The 20,075-nt window shown below is 36.0% G+C and overlaps 1 protein-coding gene across 2 annotated transcripts in view; it reads left to right on the forward strand.

Annotated features, from left to right (window-relative positions):
• The window catches only part of SGCZ (sarcoglycan zeta), a 644,756-nt gene that overhangs the window by 515,747 nt on the left and 108,934 nt on the right, over positions 1-20,075 (forward strand). The window contains exon 3 of one of the 2 annotated variants that reach the window (XM_081085121.1): positions 7,419-7,520. The exons of the other annotated variant lie outside the window; for it this stretch is intronic. Within the exon in view, the coding sequence (XP_080941247.1) occupies positions 7,419-7,520 (102 nt within the window). The remainder of the gene's footprint in view (positions 1-7,418; positions 7,521-20,075) is intronic. 2 annotated transcript variants of the gene reach the window in all.

Genomic DNA, 20,075 nt, shown 5'->3' on the forward strand with positions numbered 1-20,075 from the left:
GAAACAGGGATATAGTTGGTAAGTGGAATTAGCCTCCTTTATCCTCTGCTCTCCTACCCTAGGCCTATTCTGGCTTTCTCTAAATAACTTAGAGATGGTCACTGTTAACTTCAGTCCTACATTCAAAGAGAAATTGTTCAATTGGTTGTACCTAATTTTGAGTTCAAGATATGTTAGTAAAAGTGTCTGACTGACTGACCTGGATGAGGTGATGAACTCTTGCTTGAATCGCCGGTACGGTAAGCATGTCAGACCAGGTAAGAAAATGGCAGTTTCTAAGGGAAGCATGTTGCTGAGAAGGGGTTGGCAGTAATTCCCACAAGAAGGATTCCATTATGGGCTGAGGTCTATGTTTGACATGGCAAACAAGAAAAGTTTGCAAAGGATGCCATTTGGTACTATCATAAAGCAGAAGAGCAAAAATGTAGAAAAACATGTCATCTTAAATATTTATGTAATGGTTGTTACTAGTACCTAAAATGGAACTTATATTAAAGAAGAGATGCTAGACTACATGTTTTAGGGGAAAAAATCCATTCTTAAAATTCCAGGGTGAAATCGATGGAAACTTATAGAATCTTTTGAGATCTGGCTGAGAGATGACCCGTTGCATTTCCGCCTGCAAGGTTCTCCTTCATGATGAGAAGGATCTTCAGACGTTTTAACAAAGCCTGAGAGATGACTTTAGTTTAAGAGGCCACATGCTACAGCTTTATAAGCTCAGTATTGTACATGGCAAAACGCTGTGGGGATTAGGAATTCCGTGAACCATAAAATGACTCAAAGTCAGAAAACTCTTATCTATAGTCTCACTGCCTAGTCTCTCCGGGAGAATCAGCTTTCTCATCTGTGTCTTCATGGTGTGTCTGGCCTGTTATGAATGACATTTACCTAATATTCCCTCAGTTCCCAGTTACCGGGATACCTACAATTTTAAGTTCAAGTGCATTTTACCTACCCCTCCTGTGCAACTCATCTCTTCTAAATACGCACACGCATGCACACATGCATTGAAGTACACACACGCACACACACACACACAACTTAGTTATAGGATGAGGCTAATTACAAAACAATTCATAAAAAGATTGTGAAATGCTTATTTTTTTCTTTACAAAAAATCTTCTTTTCAGATTTCTTTAAAATGGTGATTGACTATACAGATATCAATAATTTGTCCTGGGGGCTTCATTTCCAGGATGAACTTTATAATAATTTGGAACTAGAGCTTTTTGTGTTGTTTTTTTCTTACCAGAAAGCTTTCTTCAGAATACTATGATACAGATCTGAGCCCAAAGAGAAATATGTGCTGGTAAATGAAGTCTGAGAACAAAATTAAAAAAAAAATAACACAAAGAATGCAAAAATTTTAATAAAGTGGAGATACAAATTAACTCAGAAATAATCCTAAACATATTAGGATTCCCTACTGAAATTACCTAAGAAAGTAAATTTAACTTACATTTTCTATTTCCATAGTTGCCAAAGTTTACTAGATTTCAGGCTAACTTCCTAGCTGCATAAATTCTACTTAACTCCCTTTCTTGCAGCGTTTTAATTAAAATGAGGGCAATAATGTGCCTATTTCCCAAGGTTGTTTTGATATGCCATTGGCTCAGAATTTGCTGAAGCGCTCTCTGAATTAAACTGGTATGCCTGATTTCATAACAGTTAGGGTGGAAATTGAAGATGCTGTCTTGAGGTTCTGGAAGGACTTCTTAGACAAGACCTTGCCATGTAGGCTACTTACAAAGAGTGGCCATACCTTCAGGTCTTGTCTATAATTTACAGGTCCAGAAATGTGATTTTGCTCAAGGCAAGAAGTGATCCTTCTTTTAGGAACTAAATTATGCTCATAACAACTGACATATATCATGTGCAAAACCAGAGCTATGATCAGCATTACCTCTGTTTCTCACTTCTTATAGACAATAAGAAGTTGCATCCATGAAGCAGATCAAATTCCTAGTGGTGTTCAGCATATTCTCTCCCGTATTCAAAGACAGGTGTGAAATCAAATTATAAACAGAATTTAGTGGTACTATGCATAGGCTATCAAAAAATATTTGTGGAGACATAGCTTTAAACTCTTTTTGAACCTCCATGCTATACAGTGCACCTCCTTTTTAAGAAGTATTCCTACAGAGTTTGTAAAATACAGGTGATTAAACTAGTGTTCAGGGGACATTATTCAATCTGTTCTAAAATACAGGTGAGTAGGGGACCCATTGGGCAAAATGTTTGGGGAACTCTGTACTGAACAAAGTAAATAGGTTTCTTTATTGTAGACGTCTAGACTATTTAGGATACTAACATCCATTACGAATCTCTGAATGGGAATATAGCATGCAACAGTTTTCTAAATTTACTTGAAAACTGAGCATTTTTTTCACTAGGTTTATTATAATTCTGGTATTCTATTAAACACTAGAGGCCAAGTGCACGAATTTGTGTATGGGTGGGGTTCCTTGGCCTGGCCAGGGATTGGGGCCAATTAGGGGCTGCCTTGCCCAGTCCCAATCAGGGCCAATCGGGGCTGGCTGGCCAGATGGAGGGACTGCAGGAGGTTGGCCAGGTGTGGGAGGTTGACTGTGGGAGCGCACTGACCACAAGGGAGCAGCTTCTGCATTGAGTGTCTGCCCTCTGGTGGTCAGTGTGTGTCTTAGTGACCAGTCGTTCAGTCGCTTAGGCTTTTATATACAGAGAAATTTGAGAAAGACAGGAATGCTAATAGTGAACCTTTAGGTTTATAGTCATGTTCCAAAGATTAAAATATGGATGTTTCTCAGTCAACTGCTTACGGATGGCTTTCTGTAGGGTGCATAGCATTATTATTAATTAATTATTTAATATTTTTCTTAAGTCAAATCCCTGAGGTTTTTTCAGTTGTCACATTTACCACCAAGAAATGTGCTATGTTTTAATAGCATCTTCAGTTTTCCTAGAGAACTGTTGGTTAACAAGCCTGCCTTCTGCCAAGGTTGATTATCACATTCTTAAGATGTAAACTTGAATTTCAGGTTAAAGTTGGACATTACAGGGATTTCCCTGCACATTTAAAGTTGTGTTATACAAGTAATATTAGATTAGTAGGCTTGGTCACAGGAATAATTTTTTCCTTGCAGCAAGGAAAAATTTCTTTTTTCCTGTGGAAATCATTTGTTTTTAAGAATATTGAACATAAAATGCATCGGTATTACAAATGTTCCCACGGGATTGAACAGCTATGATCTATTCTCCATTTACTTCAAATAAACATTTGCTGGTCCCTGATATATAATATCATTACTATAAGGCTTATATCTTTGCTGATTCCTTATACTAGTACATAGTCTCATCAGACTTATTGAATGCATCCACTTTTTCTCCACTTACTAGATTATTGTGATCATATCTACCATGTCATTAAGTATATTATTGTTTTTATTTTATTTTCCTTCAGCATATTTTCATTCTGATTATTTTGTTACTAAGCAATTGCATATGTCCCAATAAGTGAATGATATGTGAGTTGTTAGAAAAATAAGAAATTTGTCAAGAAATTATATTTTAGCAAGAGAAAATTTAGAAAAAAATGAATTTTATTTTATTATGCATTTTAAAAATCATTCACATGGTTAAAAGGATGCCAATACAAATAAAAGATACCAACCGCAATGTTTATTGTCTTATTGAATATATGAAAACAGTTAAAACCTTTTCACAGCACTGACAATTGGTGGTATAAAAATTATTTGAAACTTTGAATATTGGCTAAGAACAAAGGTAACATATTATGCTCCAAATGATAAAAGATATTTTACTAACAAAAACCTATAAAGATATTGCTATATAAGCTGAATTAGAGGTCAAATTTATAGTTCTATCAATTATTATCACTGTAATACTTATTTTCTAATAATAGGCAGGAATAAAGAAGGCCTATTGAAATGAAAATAACATACAGGCTTTCAGCAAACAGCATAGTGAAAGCACATTCAAAGCAGGCTGTCAACTTATGTTTTTATTTGTTCTTTCTCTTGTGAGAGAAAACAGCTTATTATCCTATATAATATAAGGGTAATATGCAAATTAACCCTAACAGCAAAACGTCCTGGAACAACCTGGAATGACCAGTCGCTATGATGTGCACTGACCACCAGGGGCCAGACGCTCAACACAGGAGCTGCCCCCTGGTGGTCAGTATACTTCCACAGGGGGAGCACTGCTCAGCCAGAAGCCGGCTCATGACTGGCCAGCACAGTGGCAGTGGCCAGAGCCTCTCCTGCCTCCATAGCAGCACTAAGGATGTCTGACTAACAGCTTAGGCCCCATCCCCTGGGGAGTGGGCCTAAGCCAGCAGGTGGACAACCCCCAAGGGGTTTCGAACTGCAAGAGGATGCAGCTGGACTGAGGGATGCCCCCCCAAGAGCATGAATTTTCATGCACTAGGCCTCTACTAAATTATAAAGAACAGCCTAAAACAGTGTGTGTTTTTTAAAATATATATATTTAAGATTTTTTTCTTCTTTAGGAGTTGGAAATTAAATATTTTCCATTTATTTATGCTACATTAAAGAATAAATAATGCCCTAGCTGGTTTGGCTCAGTGGAAATAGAGTCTCCTGTGGACTGAAAGGTCCCAGGTTCTGTTCTTGTCAAGGGCACATGCCAGGGTTTCAGGCTCGATCCCCCATAGGGGGTATGCAGTAGGCAGCCAATCAATGATTCTCTCTCATCATTGATGCTTCTATCTCTCTCTTTTCCTCTCCCTTCCTCTCTGAAATCAATAAAAATGTTTTTTAAAAAATAATTTTAAAAGATTAATATTGAAACGGGAATTATGTTTGCGATAGAATTTTTTTTTATTTCCCTAAGATAATTCCATTAAATATGTTCAGAGCAACTCCGTGGGAAATACTGCAGAAAATTTCCTTCAGATAGGATTTGACCATATATATGGACAGTCACTGTGTGAGATTTAGTAAAGAAAATCCCTCTGAGGAAATAAATACTTTAAGCCATGTGTCATTTCATATGTTCTAATATTATCGGCTTTCTGAATTATAGAGAGTTCTGTCTCCATATCTCCCACCTCTGCCCAAGTGTTCTTTAGGCCTCATCATCTCTGGAAATTCTCTCACTGTCAAGATCCCAATATCACAAGCTCCATTTTCTGGTGATAAATCTCTCCTCCCCTATCTCATATTTCTAAACCCCTATTGATCTTGGTCATCAATTCATTATCAATTATCATTCTTTGACCTTGTGCTATTTTACAGCCCAGCAGCGCTTCTCTGGCTTCATTTGTTCCTACCCAATAAGAAAAATAATGGCCAGATATTTGAAGGGCATAATTTTTGCTACTTTAGAATGCCACATCCTTATGACTCTGCCATTCCTGCCTGGCACATGCTCAGTTCGGAGTCTCTGACTGACTTCTGCCTCTGTTTCTACCAGGTAGAATGCTGTGAAACTATACTAACTGAGCCAGTATATCGGTGGCCATGTAATTAATTTCTAAATCAGAGACACATTTCACTTTTGAGAGTGAAAGCGTCCATTATAAAACTGGTATAAACAGCTGTCTCAGAGAAACCAGGGTGTGTCATCATCCCTAAAAGGTAGACCGTTTTCCCATCAGAATTAGCCTTGAATGGTCCTTAATATTCTCTCTCTCTCTCTCTCTCTCTCTCTCTCTCTCTCTCTCTCTCTCTCTCTCTCATTCCCTAATAGGCATTTCCAGTGTCAGTTTTAAGTCAGAGCCTCAAGAAGCGAATTTCTTCTCCCCATTCCCAGTTCAATTCAACCAAAATCTATTACTTTCTCCATTGATGAGAAGATTTAAACCTCACCACATAAAAATTTCTCTCTCTTAATAGTCATTTTCCTTGTCTAACTTAAAAGTCTTTTAATTCTTACTCAAAATTGTATTTATACTACTTCATTGACTTGCTTTTGGGGGGAGAAGGGGTAGAGACTGGGGCCATCAGAATGTCTTGGCTTTCCTCTGATATTACTGGTCAGAGCCTCCCAGAATGTATGAAATAACTGTTTTCCAACTCACAAACCTAAGTCATCATCTAAAAGTTTTAGAGTAAAATTTGCTCATCCATCATGATCGACTCAAGCATGCCTTAAGTGATTGGCATCCCCCAAACCACTTTCTACAGATCCAATGGTTTTTAAAAAAGTATCTGAAGTTTTCAATGTTACCTCAAAGTTAGAGAGTCCAAAGCTGAATTTATTTTTGCTATTCTGCCTACAAATTCCCAGGATCCAGCGTAAAAACCACTATGTTCCCTTATTTAGTCATAGAGGTGAAATCTTGGATTAATTGTAAATGCTCCCTTTTTTAGTATCTCCAGATGAAGTTAGTCACGAGGTCTTATAAGTTGTTCTTCCACCACCACCCTCACACATATGCCAAGTTGTGCATTATTAACTGACGCTTTGTCAATTAGGCCCACATAGTATACCAGAATTGTCTTAAAGCTTAAACACTGGTAATTTGAGCTATTGACGAACTTCTGTTTCTTCTCTTGGAGACTGAAATAAGTACAGACTCCTTAGCTTTGTATTCAGGGCTTTCCTTTCTCTGGCCTCAAAACATACTCCCAGTTGTATTCTCTCACCATATTTCATACACTATCCAGATTGGATGGCATTGTTATGTCCTATGTGTTACCAGATGTTCATTTTGCTCCTCTCTCTCTAAGGACATCTCAGGTTGAAATTCCATATTCTTAAGGCCTTTATCATAGTCAATCTCTTCCATGAGATGTGGCATATTCAGTTGCCAGGTTTGAAATCTTCTTTTTAAATTCCCAGTAGCGTTCTGTTCTTACTTATTTATTTTACTCTATTTCATAAACATTATTTGCGTACTTGTTTAACCCTCCTCATAGAGTATTTTCTAAAGGAGAGGATATATGCGTTACTTATTATTTGAATACTAAAACACCATGCTTACTTATACTAGTCAATTATTAAGTACTTACTGAAATTATTATATGAATGTGACTATTTGAATATTGTAGAAATATGTGTATAACTGTAATGTAAAAATATTATTAGATTTCTGCAAATAAAGTTGTTCCCAATAATCGGGTAGCAAGTATCATTATACCTAACAAATAGTTGAACTGGTTGCTGCATGAAGAAAGTACAGGATTTATTCAGATACATTCTAGTCTCTGATAGAGCTGAGAGGATATACCCGATCCTTTATATTCCTCTCATCCTGCTTATGTTAAACAGAGCCCTCTATATGCATGCAAAATGCTGCAGTCATTCATTAAGTAGATTCAATCTCCCATTTTCCTTAAATCATCACTGACTTGAGCTTAACTGTTTTCTCAATTTAGGCCTAAGAAAATTATGGCCAGTTATTCATTCTCTCATTAACCTAAAAGTGAACTATATTTCATTGCTTGTAGGATGGTATGGGAAATCTGAGAGTCACCAAGAAGGGAATTCGACTTGAAGGTATATCTGAGTTTCTACTTCCATTGTATGTGAAAGAAATTCATTCCCGAAAGGTATGTGATACTGGCTTTGGCTTACTGTAAAAGATAATTTAGAGGTTATGTTTTAGCTTGAACTAAGAAGATAGAATCCCCTTATCTCTTCAATATGTAATTGTTTCCTAAAGCTAAAGACTTATTTACATAAATCAAAACAATTAAACAACTGAACAACTAGTGAAGGCTAGTTTCAAAGTAACACATTAGAAAACCATTTAGAATTAAACTATAGTGTTGTGTTTGTTAGTCTATAAAATGTGCCCCTCTATTTTCAATGGAAGTTAGAAATACACACTTACAGGAATTCCAAAAGGGGCATTTGATAAGTCTTGAGCAATTTTTACTGGAAGCATTGATTTGAATAAGTGACTTTATTTCAATATATTATATATATATTTTTTAATGCAGATACATTTTCTAAGAGATGACAGAGAGTCTTAGTGTAGAAATTAAATTTATTTAGGAATTTATTTAAATCAAGTAAGAATATTATCCTTTTACCTGTGTGTGTGCTCTGTGTGTTTTATCACTTAGCAGAATGTTAAAACTCAGAAGGTTATAAATGAGACGTTGTTCATGTTGGTTTGTGTGTTACTTCTCAGAAGGTAGTAAGTGTTCTTGGTTACCTCAAAATCTAACTAGAATCTTTCAATCTATGAGGCATTCCCTGGGATATGTAGGTAGGTGTGGAAATAAATTTATTAAGACAGGAAAAATGGAAAGTATGTGAAATAAAATGTGGAAAGATTGTTAAATTTATTTCATAAATATAAAAGTATTTTTAAAACTAGAGTTATATTTAAATATTACTGATATAACATCTTAGGAAATTGGGTACATAGTAAGACATAATTTGATAATTTGTTTCAAAGCCATTTTTTTCACTTAAATGTCATAGTGACAACACAATAGAACATTCTTTTATATAAAATGTTTAATGAGGATAATTATATTAACTTTTTTATTTTATCAATATTTTTTATTGATTCCAGAGAGGAAGGGAGAGAGAGAGAGAGAGAAAGAGAGAGAGAGAGAGAGAGAGAGAGAGAGAGAGAGAGAGAGAGAGCTAGAAACATCAATGATGAGAGAGAATCATTGATTGGCTGCCTCTTGCACACTCCACACTGGGATCAAAACCACAACCTGGGTATGTGCCCTGACCAGGAATTGAATTGGTTCAATAGGTCGATGTTCAACCACTGAGCAACACTAGCCAGGCTTAACTTTAAATTTTATTTTGTTTTATGTGAACCTACATAGTTTCACTAATATACTATATTGACTTTGGGTAATAGAAAAATATACTGAGATTACCTTCTGCATTTTGGTCAGATAAATAACACAGTAGGCACATGTATGACTACCTAACCTTACTAGTATATGATTAACTATAAAAATAATTAAACTTAAAAATCGATTGGTGTTTTGTTTTATTTTTATAAAAACTGAAAAATACCATGCTTACAGAGGTTAATGTCTTTCCTCTGAATGGAAGTTAGTGTTGTGTTTGGATTAAACAATTTAATCTTTGAAGAAATGAAAACTTGTACATGGAAATCAAGAAATTAACATCGGAAGGTGAGAGTCATCATAGGCAGTAAACTTCTTTGAAAATTCATCCATTTTAGACCAAATTATAGTGTCTGCCTGGGAAGACAATTTAGAGAAAGATAGAATTTACCTTCTCAGCTGGAACATTTTTCAGAGCCATGGGTGTAAGCTAGGATTCTCCTAGGAGAACTGGATGAATGTTGACTCCATCTATCGACCTAATAAGAAAGAATCCACTGATTCTCTAACATTAAAGTGTGAGGTGGTGGCCGTCAGGCTTCCTAACTTTGTCCCTGGAAAGTTTGCAACCTCAGTTCCCCAGCATTTCTAAAGCCCACTGTAGTGATCAACATCTACATGCCGCCTGTCACATCTCCAGTCCTGCTGCTTGTCCTTCCCGTGGGTCCTCTGCTCATCATTTGCCTTTAAGTAACTGCGGAGCGAAGGGCACAGCGCAGGCAGGAGGCACTTCTGTCTGCAGTCAGGCACGGGGTATGGCTTGGGACCAAAAGAAGGAGACCCATTTACTTCCTGAAAATTTCTCTACATATACACGACCAAAAAATGTATGAAATGAAGAAAAAGCCTGGTCAGTGTGGCTCAGTGGTTGAGCAACGACCCATGAACCAGGTTTGATTCCCGATCAGGGCACATGCCTGGGTTGTGGGCTCCATCCAGAGTAGAGAGAGTGCAGGAGGCAGTGAACCAATGATTCCCTCGCACCATTGGTTTCTATTTGTCAGAAAATGCAGTTGCCCACAGACACACACTTCTAATCTCTCAACCTATAAACCAGGGGCTGTTCCTACTGTCTACATGCTAACTGGCGTCCCTCCCCACCTCTAAATGTCTATAGGTATTTGGAGTTCTATTATTATCAATCACAGCTTACTCTTTATTTATGCTTTGAAAAAAATCAACCTTTTCTATTGTCTGTCATATTGGTGCACAGAAAATCATATCTGCTTGAAATATCTTAGAATTCAGTGAACCTTTCAAAATTAACACATTGTTTTCAGAGGGTAAGAACTCGTTGAACATTTATGAAATTAAATATATAGTTTTCTTCAATGAGAAGGAATAGTGAAGGATATGTAACTTGGGGCTATCTCAAATAAATGATTACATTCTGAATCAATCTTCAATGCACAGGTTCTAACATTAGGTCAGATGTTTTGAAATAGCAGGAAATTAGGGCATGTAATCACCAGGCTGTTTGTTTTTTCATGTAACTGGAGTATGTTTCCCAAGATTTCATGAGTCCGCATCACTAACTGCATTCCACTGATTCTTACCAGAAATTTGGCATCATATGCAGGTCTCTGGAACTTCAAGCATTTACCTAACTTCATCTGGCATAAGCTAACCAGCCTTCCTGTTTACTTTTTTAGTTAAGTTGTTTCCTCACCACTGCCCTCCCAGCCCAGCACCGTGCATGCGAGATTGATACTTATGCCGGGGAGCCATACCAGATAATTCCAGTTTCAATAACACCCCAGCAAAGCAAACACGTTTGTTTTCTTTATGGCTCCTGTGTCAGCGGAGCTGTGAATGAGGCTTGCGCCCCGCTCCATGCCACTCATTTCACCGGGCATCAGAGCTCGGATGCTAACTCCGTTCTTGGTTACAACCAGTTTCTTGCCTTGTGTAATCAACCCTTTTTTATGGAGTTCAGACACAGAGCCATGGGGTCAGGCAAGCTCAGCAAAACACATTCCTAGTTACCTAGCGTGCAAATCTCCGGACGCTGTCTTTTTTTTCAGGTACCTTTCTCCCCTATACATCTCTTTGCTGTTTTCTTTTTCCCACGCAGACCAATTCATGCAAAGAGACATCTGCCGGCTTCTATAATCATTTCCTCATTGTCATTATCATCTTGCATTTAGATGTAGAATACAGGTGAAAGTGAGTATTTCACTGCAATGTCTTTATTCAAGGTAAAAGAAAAATAAAAACTACAAATCATCCCCAAATCTTTACACTCAGGAAAAAACAACAACACACTGTTAATATACATTGAATATCCTCACAGTTATCTGTTTATACATCTGCACAAAAAGATAAGTATGTAGAGAGACACGGACCTGCTTTTTACAATAACATAGTCATTTAGTAGAGGAAATATACTCCGAAATAAATTAAGAGGAATTACTGAACTTAAATTTTTCTTCACAACAAGAATTCTTTAAAGCTTGCCTTTATGTTCAGAATAAAAGTTTATGAGTGCCATTTAGAAGCTGGCTGCCTCAGCCCCACCTGTCAGTGTTCATTAACTCCCCGCAGTGCAATTTGAGGCGATTAGCTCCTCTCCAATTTGTCCTCACCCTTTTTCATTTTCAGTTTTCTGGACAATTATATTATTTTAACTTTGCCAGAGTTCAGAGTAATTGCATTCTGTTCTGCAACATTAATTGCCTTGGCACTTTGATCTTAATTCTATATATAGGCGGCTGCGGTATTCACCACCAGTATTCCATTACGGCTTCTCGATGGCCACGTTCAATATTTAAGTCATCCCTCCTTACGTGTATTTCACTGCTAATTAGTTTTGTTTGTGCGTTTGCTTGCTTGCTTGTTAACCCTTGAAATATTTCATGCTAAATATGCCTGTTTTCTTTATTTTTTTTTCTGGGGATATTAGTAAGGGCTCATCACTTCTTTTCCTGTTAACTCACTTCCTATGACATTCTAGCACTGAATATTGGCATAAAATGTCTGAAGGCAGCCTGATACTTGTCTCTTGTTCTGTCTCATCTGATACATTTTTGCACTTTCACTTTTTCACCTCAGGGAAATTTTCTCTATTACATCGTTCAATATCTTTCAGATTCTTTTGTTGAGTCTTCACTTCGGAGAAAACAATAATTCGTATGTTGGGTCATCTTTGTCCTCCACAGCGGTCATAATGTATCCAGTTATTTTAAACCCTGTTATTGTCCTCTGACCACAGTAACTGCCATTATCTAGAGTCTTTCTTCCATAGCATTCACTTATTTCGAATTTTGAAAATATGAGTATTGCCCTTGCTTCCCCTCATTCATGTGTTTTATATACAGGGATGCTGTTTTGATCCTCAGAATTTCCCTTAGGTCCACAGTCTCCTTTTAAATCCTGTGATATTGGTGTCTTGGAGCTATGGTTTTATTCAGTTTACTTTTTTTAATCCTAAAACTTAAAGCACTTGCTTTACCTATCTTGAATTATCCATGATGAGTCACAATTTGAGGTAGAGGAATTAAGGGCTAGCTACTTTGTTTATTTTAAAGAGATAGTTGGTGAGAAGGGGAAAACAGGCTTTGACTGTTTGTTTGTTTTTGGGGTTTTTTTTTGTTGGTTTTTTTTTCCCCCCATTTGAGGTGCTACAAGATGGCTCCTGCCAACCAGACACGGACTATTTTGAATCTATGAGTCTCGGTGGCCCTTCCTGCCTCTGTAGAATATTTCCAGTCGTCTAGTCAGTCCTTCATTTTTGGTAGATTTTCCCATAGTGTCTACCCTACCACAATCTTTCCTATAACTTGGTTAGTTTATTTGCATAGGATTTCTCAGAAAGATGTTAACACTCTTTTTTTTTTCTTTCCAGGGCATGGGTGGGAGTAGTATATGGATACATGTTACATGCTGCTATGAGATAATCTCTTTTCTTGGCTTCCACCTTTTTAGGTTTATAGCATAAACTTGTTTCAAGAAATTGTGAGTTGTTCTAAAGAAAAGATTTAAAAAATCATTATGGTTTTCTTTGTTAAGTAGTAAGGGAGAGAAATTTTTGAAAACTTTTCTATTTTGAAGTCTAGTATCAGATAGGATCTCTTCCTTCCTCCTCCCCTACCTCCTCCTTCCCTTCCTTTCCCTTCCCTTCCTTTCCCGTCCCTTCCTTTCCCTTCCCTTCCCTTCCCTTCCCTTCCCTTCCCTTCCCTTCCCTTCCCTTCCCTTCCCTTCCCTTCCCTTCTTCCCTTCTTCATTTCTTTCTCTCCTTTATGGCCAATAGTACCCAATACCATAACTTGAATACTCCATTTTTACCATCAATGATTTGACATATGCCTTTTCTCATATACTGCATTCTTAAATGTACATAGATTTATTTCTGGTGTCTCTGTTCTATTGATATACTTAGACAAAAAAAAAAAAAAAGAAAAAAAAAAGAAAAAGAAAACACCCACAAACTTTAAGGAATGGTTTTAATAACTTTGAGAGCAAGTTCTTTCATTGTTCTTTTTAAAGAGCTTTTGCCTATCGTGTGTTTTATTTTAAAAATGAACTTAATGATCAGCTGTCAAGTTTCATAAAAATTCCTGTTGGGAGTTAATTGTGGTTATATTTAATTTGTCTAGAATTGGCATCTTTATAGTTTTATATATATATATTTTTTTTTATCCCAAGAACATGGCTCCTCTCTTGATTTTTTTGAGAACTTATTTTGTGTTGTTCAGAAACATTTTTAACATTATTATTCATATAATCATCACATATTTCTTGTCAGTCATTTTATGATTCTTATTGCTTATGAGAATGGGTTTTCCATTCATTTTTCTCATCAATCTTTGTGTTTGTATAGAAAAGCTGTTCTTTTTTGGTGTTGCAAATGTAATCTGTCAATTTTCTTGAAGTTTTATTGTTCTAGTATATCTCAAATTATTTTTGTGGCTATTCAGAGAGATAATGATTTTTAATATTAGCTAACATTTATCATAAACTAGATCTCTGGAGTCCAATTCTTAGTTTTTAAATCCTAGCTCTGTCACTTAGCAGTTACTAATTACCCTGTTTAATCTCTCTGTGCCTTACTTTATCATCTGTAAAATCAAGTCCATAGTGTTCCCTAATATTTTAAGGGCTAGAGTATTATGCCTTACAATTACCTGATATAATAATATAATCCATTGTTAAGAATGATATGCTTAAGAAGCACAAATCATTACATGTTGAATACCTGATAATTCATCTTGAATAGCTCTTGCTACCAATTAAGTACTTTCTGTATGTTAACTGCTATGTGAAGGACCTAATATACATTCATGCTTATCTAATTCTCATAGCAACCCACATGAAGTTGACATCATTACATTCATTTTCCACATGAGAAAAGCACATGGTTCAAAGATGTTATATAACTTACCTGAATATCTTAGCACACAGGGCAAGGATCAGATCTAGGTCTGTCAGACTCATACCCATGCCCTGAGCTTCTTTGAAATCTCCATACAAGTGAATGGAACAAGCCAAGTCTTGTCAGAAGAGGTGAAGGGTATTTCTATTATGATTCTTCTTCTATGAAACATTCTTTACTTTATATAAAAGATTTTTTTTTTGAAAGCCATGCTATAGAGTCTGCTTTTAAATAAGAACTCACGCCCTTTAAGAATTTTTCTTGCAGGAGATAAAAGAAAAATGAGCCCTCATTATTTTGAATATCTTTCTCCAGTGAATGGAATTTTAACGATGCTTCAGTGTCACTATTTATAATGGAGCTGAAAGAAATTGTCCTCCAAAAAGTGGATTTCTTCACTGCCCCACACTTGCATATCCACATGAATTTGTGGACTTACTATTGCTATATAGGTTCATCTTTATTCAAATCTCTGGGAGCAGACCACAGTGAATATAGTAGTGACACATATATTAGCTCAGTGTTTTTTCAACACTTTTTAGTATGAACCACAGTAAAACAGATTATATGTTGTACACGTGATGCACTGATTTTTCTACTCAAATATATTATAGTAAGATGGTACTATTTTATTTCATATATATTAAAATATAATATATATTTTATATATTTTTAATGGATATATATTATATGTATATATTGTTTCAACCCATTACATTGATTTAAAGGCCCCAATATGTGTTTGGTTTAAAAAACACTGCCCTAGCTATTAGCTACTCAGCATGTTCAATAAATTTATGGCCAAATATTTTCTCTTCTCTCAGGTGTCATAGAAATAATGGTTTTTCAGTGGGGAATGTGAAACACTTTATTTGAATTTCAAAGGACAAAGAGTGAGACATTTAAATTTCATAAGAACAGCAATCATGTATTTTGACTACTTCCTATAACTGCCTGATAGGTGAAATTCCCCGTGAAAAATTTAAAACTCTTTATTCAATATAATTGCATACACCTCAGTGTATGTTTGCTTTAAAGAGAGAATGAATGGTTGATGTATTCAAAAATGTAAATTAAAACCACATAAAGAGATGTTTCTCTATTACATTACAAACAGAATACATGACCTTATTACACCTTGTTTCACCCAATATTAGATCCTCGAATTGGCTTATATTGCATAAGAAAAAGTAGTCATATTAATTTCATACTTATAAAGAGACATACTTATAAAGTAGGTCTCCCCTGCCCTAAAAAGAATTGAAGAGAACAGAAGTTCTAACTTTGAATTATCAGAGCTTTGTGTTTTATTATGATCTTGCCGGTATAAATATAACTGGTTCATCATCTATGTCCCCGAGTTAGTACCAAAAGTACCAAAACTGGGCATACTAGAGTGGTCCTTGAGCCACAGAATAGTCTAACTTATTTTTTTTTTTAATCTCTGTAATGTTGCTTGATAAAATAGCTTTTATTAGTTAATGCATTTTTTAAAAATTTATGTTTACTTACTTATTTTTGCTGTCCTTAGAAGTTAGGCCTGGGAACTGAGCATGACAGCAATATTAGTGACTGGATTTTGAGTTTAGATTGGGTCTTCCACATGAAATAAGAAACCCAGGATGCCTCCAGGTGAAAGAATTTCAGCTGGGCTTTGAAGAATGATTGGGATTTGAATTTTAAATTAGATCATATTTGTGAGCAAGAAAATAGATTATAAAAACCATTGTTTGCTTAGAAAATAGAGTCGAGCAGTTTGGTTTGATTTGAGGAATTCTATAAAGCAAGAGTCTAAAACCCAAGGGTGTTCCAAGATTTTTCAAGTTTTACTGAGGCAGTTTCCTATGCACAGTAAGGCTCATTGTACTGATGATTTAGGTTAAATGGCAGGCATGTTTTATCATTTGGCTAAGCTCAATGTGAGCTCCAAAAAATTGGAGTGTTGCACAAAATACATTTGAAATACATATACAATATTTAGCATCAGATATTTTATCTCTTACAAACATTAAACTTTTTAAGCCAAAATATTGCATAAATCAGTTTAAAATATTTGAGAAGGCATAGTTTCAAAAACTATTTTAGGGGATGAGTGAGCACAAATATATTTGAAGAACAAAGAGATAGAGGAACAGGAAAACATTGATTTGAAAAGCAGCTTAGGGCTTCACACATGCAAGGATGTTAAGGAACTAAGAATTTGTCCTCAAGGTAATGCAACTCTAAAGGACCTATAGTATTAAAATTCCTAGTCTACTATCTTTCAAGTTAATAAAAAACATTTATTTAAATATAATAAACAGAAATTTCATTAGCTGAAAAAGCTGTATATTCTTTCCCATTATTTTTGGTAACTGCATTTTAGTGTGCTAGATAATCATTCTTTTTAATATTTCTAAGACATAGAGTCACAGAAATTTTATAAAATGCATTATACTGAGCCACAGCTAAAGTAGAAAAGGCTAAAGATGGGATAAATGGTGATGGAAAGAGACCCGACTTGGGATAGTGAACACACAATACAATATACAGATGATGTATTATAGAATTGTACACCTGAAACCTACATAATTTTATTAACCAATATCACCCCAATACATTAAAAAAGTAAAAAAGCCGAAACCGGTTTGGCTCAGTGGATAGAGCGTCAGCCTGCGGACTGAAAGGTCCCAGGTTCGATTCCGGTCAAGGGCATGTACCTTGGTTGCGGCACATCCCCAGTAGGAGATGTGCAGGAGGCAGCTGATCCATGTTTCTCTATCATCGATGTTTCTAACTCTCTATCCCTCTCCCTTCCTCTCTGTAAAAAATCAATAAAATATATTTTTTAAAAAAAGTAAAAAAATTGTGATAATCAGTCAATGAAAGAAAAATACCACATGAACTCAGTCATTTATGGATAATAAAGACCATTATAAACTGATGAACAAAAATAGATACAGAGGCAGAGCAGCATCGAACAGACTGTCAAACTACAGTGGGAAGGCTGTGGAGGGTTGGGGGGCAAGAGGGGGGGGGGTAAGAGATCAACCGAAGGACTTGTATGCAAGCATATAAGCATAACCAATGGACATAAGACACTGGGGGGCAGGGGAGGCCGGGGGAATGTCAAGGGCTGGGGGGGAAGGAGACATGTAATACTCTTTGTAATACTTCAAGCAATAAAACAAAATTTAAAAAAAAATTGTGATAAAATAAATAAAAAGTAGAGACAAATTTTAAAAATATAAATATTTAGTATCTTAAAACTAAAAATGCATTACTCTTAATTATTAAAAATTATTATATTTGTTGGATTGGTGGTTTATTAATAACTTTTAGATATGAGAGTTGCCCTTCAAATAAAATCTTAGTAAAAAACAAAATCAATGTAAAGCAAATGGACATGAAGTTGTGTCCCATCCATGATAGTAATCTGTTGGACATTTGGTATGTTTACATTATAAGTGGAAAAACACTGGCTTTGACCAATATCTCTAGTGTTGTCCTACACTTTTCTTATTGTACAAAATTAAATGAATCACCAACACTATAACTACTTGTATTAATATTTTATCATAATCTCCCTCTTCACTGTAAAGGCCCATAATTTATTATCGTCATGGTTTTGCCTTTTCACACATTTCTATCACACTTCTGTGATTTTCCTTTACATTAATAAAATAACTGAAAGATTTAAGGATGTCAATCTTAAAAATAAAATAACTAGTTATTTAAGGAGGAAAAATGAGTTTATTTATAAACAGCACAGGAATTGCAATTTGGGATATGCAAGCTTCAGCAAACCACTGTTATGTCCAGAGAATAAAGCAAGCTTCCTTTATAAAGTAAAAGGGGAAGTTGAGAGGGATGACTTTGAATGAAGAGCCATTGGAAGAAAGTAAACAGTTCAGGGTGGTGACCATCTCTCATTGGCTGAATTGTAGCAGTTGCTCATTGGCTGGGCTGTTGCTGAGGAGAAAAATGTTCCTCCTGCTGGAGTGATAAAGTAGGCTTTTGTCTGTTGGGAGGACAAGGTACACTTCTTCCTGCTGGAGTCCACAAGTGTCAGAGGGTAGAAGTGGTGAGAAGCTCCACTTTCAGAGCGTCTCCACTTTGATTTTAATGAAGTTTCCTTTATTCATTTTCACAGAGTATAATTTATTCCTCTTAACTTTACATCCTCATAGCTATTGAAATCTCTTTTGAAGTAATAAGCCGCCTCTTATAAATAAGAACTTACTTTAAATGAGCACATCTGTGACAAAATAAGTAATCTTTATCACAAATGTACTAAGACATATCAAAACATGACATTTCCAAGCATTAAGAAAGAAAACATGACATGCAATATAATTTTGCTTTGTATTAATTTTATTGTTGCTAATTATAATATTTTTAATATAATGAACCCATATGCTGCCTTTTATAACCCTGCTTTTTAGAAACTTAAGAAATTTATATCCATAAACTTTACTGATTTGTTGATAATTTCCAAAAGTTCTTTTTGTTGTTGTTGAGTCTTTAGGAGTTTTTACATATAGTTTAACCCTTATTCCGTGAACTACGGTTAACTCTATTTATCCTTAAAATAGTATATATGGATTTCCAGGGGACTGAGGTCATCTGGCCACAAGTTTCTGTCACTGTTGGATTCTTTCCCCTACATTGTATGAAAAGTTGTTTTCCCTCTCATGATATCTACCCAATTTTGGAACTCTATCATTTGTTGGATTTCCCACTTTTATCCCCTAAAAGACACACATATATTTGCATGTTTTTTTTTTTATTTTGTAAAGACCCCATTGAAGTTTTAAAGACATGAGATGTTATCACAATACTGAGTCATTCTTTCTCTCCTGTCTCTTCTCTTTCCCTTTCCCTTTTTTTCGAGATCAGCAACCAAAAAGTTCTTTTTTTCTTGGATATGTTGATGTTATACTTAAAATTATAGAATATACATTTGTGTGTTTTTCTATATAAAAGGAAAATGTAATAGGAAAATGCCCAACAATTTGTTAACAGAATTTTACCTCAGATAATGGAAGTAAACAGGAGGACAAAGACAATTTTAATTTAGACACTTTTGTGTCTTTATTACAAGTATATGTCAGAGGACAACAATTTTAACTCAGTTGAGAGCCCTAGTTTTAATGCTCTGTCTGCCGGGAGCCGGTCCATCCTTGCTGTTTCAAGGGACCTGGCATATATAGCATACTGTTCTTAATATGTTTGCTCCCCTTAGCGCTGTGTGTTTTAACCAAGGTCACCTCTCCGAGAAAGGTTGTTTCCCCAGGTAGGAATTTTTCCCTGAAGTTAGGGAGGGAATAAAACCCCTCAACTAAGTGCCAGGCGGGTAATTAATCACTTTAACTATGAACAATCATGCTTAAGCTACATAATCTTTACTCCCTGGAATGGAGATAAGAAACGCCCTAACCTTTGTAATAGAGATTGACAGGATTAAAATCAACTGGTATAAATACAGATGTAATAAGACAGCAAGACACAGAACTTAGGAGACAGAAAGAAGACAGCATCTACACAGAACCTACAGACAGAAGAACTTCGCTGGAGAGAACATGGCAAAAGATCCTGGACTGAACCTGACTACAGAAATTGGCAAGAGAACCTGACTAGAACCTGGTGACTGAACTTGGCTGGAGAACCTGGACAGAACCTGGCTGGAGAACCTAGCGAGGGAACATGGCTACAGAACCTGGCTGGAGAATCTACAGAACCTGGCTGGAGAACCTAGCAAGAGAACATGGACACAGAACCTGGCTGGAGATCCTAGCCAGAACTTCGCTGGAGATCCAGACCAGAACTTGGCAGGAGACCCTGACAAGAGAACCCGGCTATGATGATCAACTGAACGCTGCCTCTGTGTCATTCCTTCTTCGCCGACTCCGTCCACGCCTTTGGGGACC

Source organism: Myotis nattereri, assembly GCF_964212035.1.
Source record: "Myotis nattereri genome assembly, chromosome: 2".
Lineage (NCBI taxonomy): Eukaryota > Metazoa > Chordata > Mammalia > Chiroptera > Vespertilionidae > Myotis > Myotis nattereri.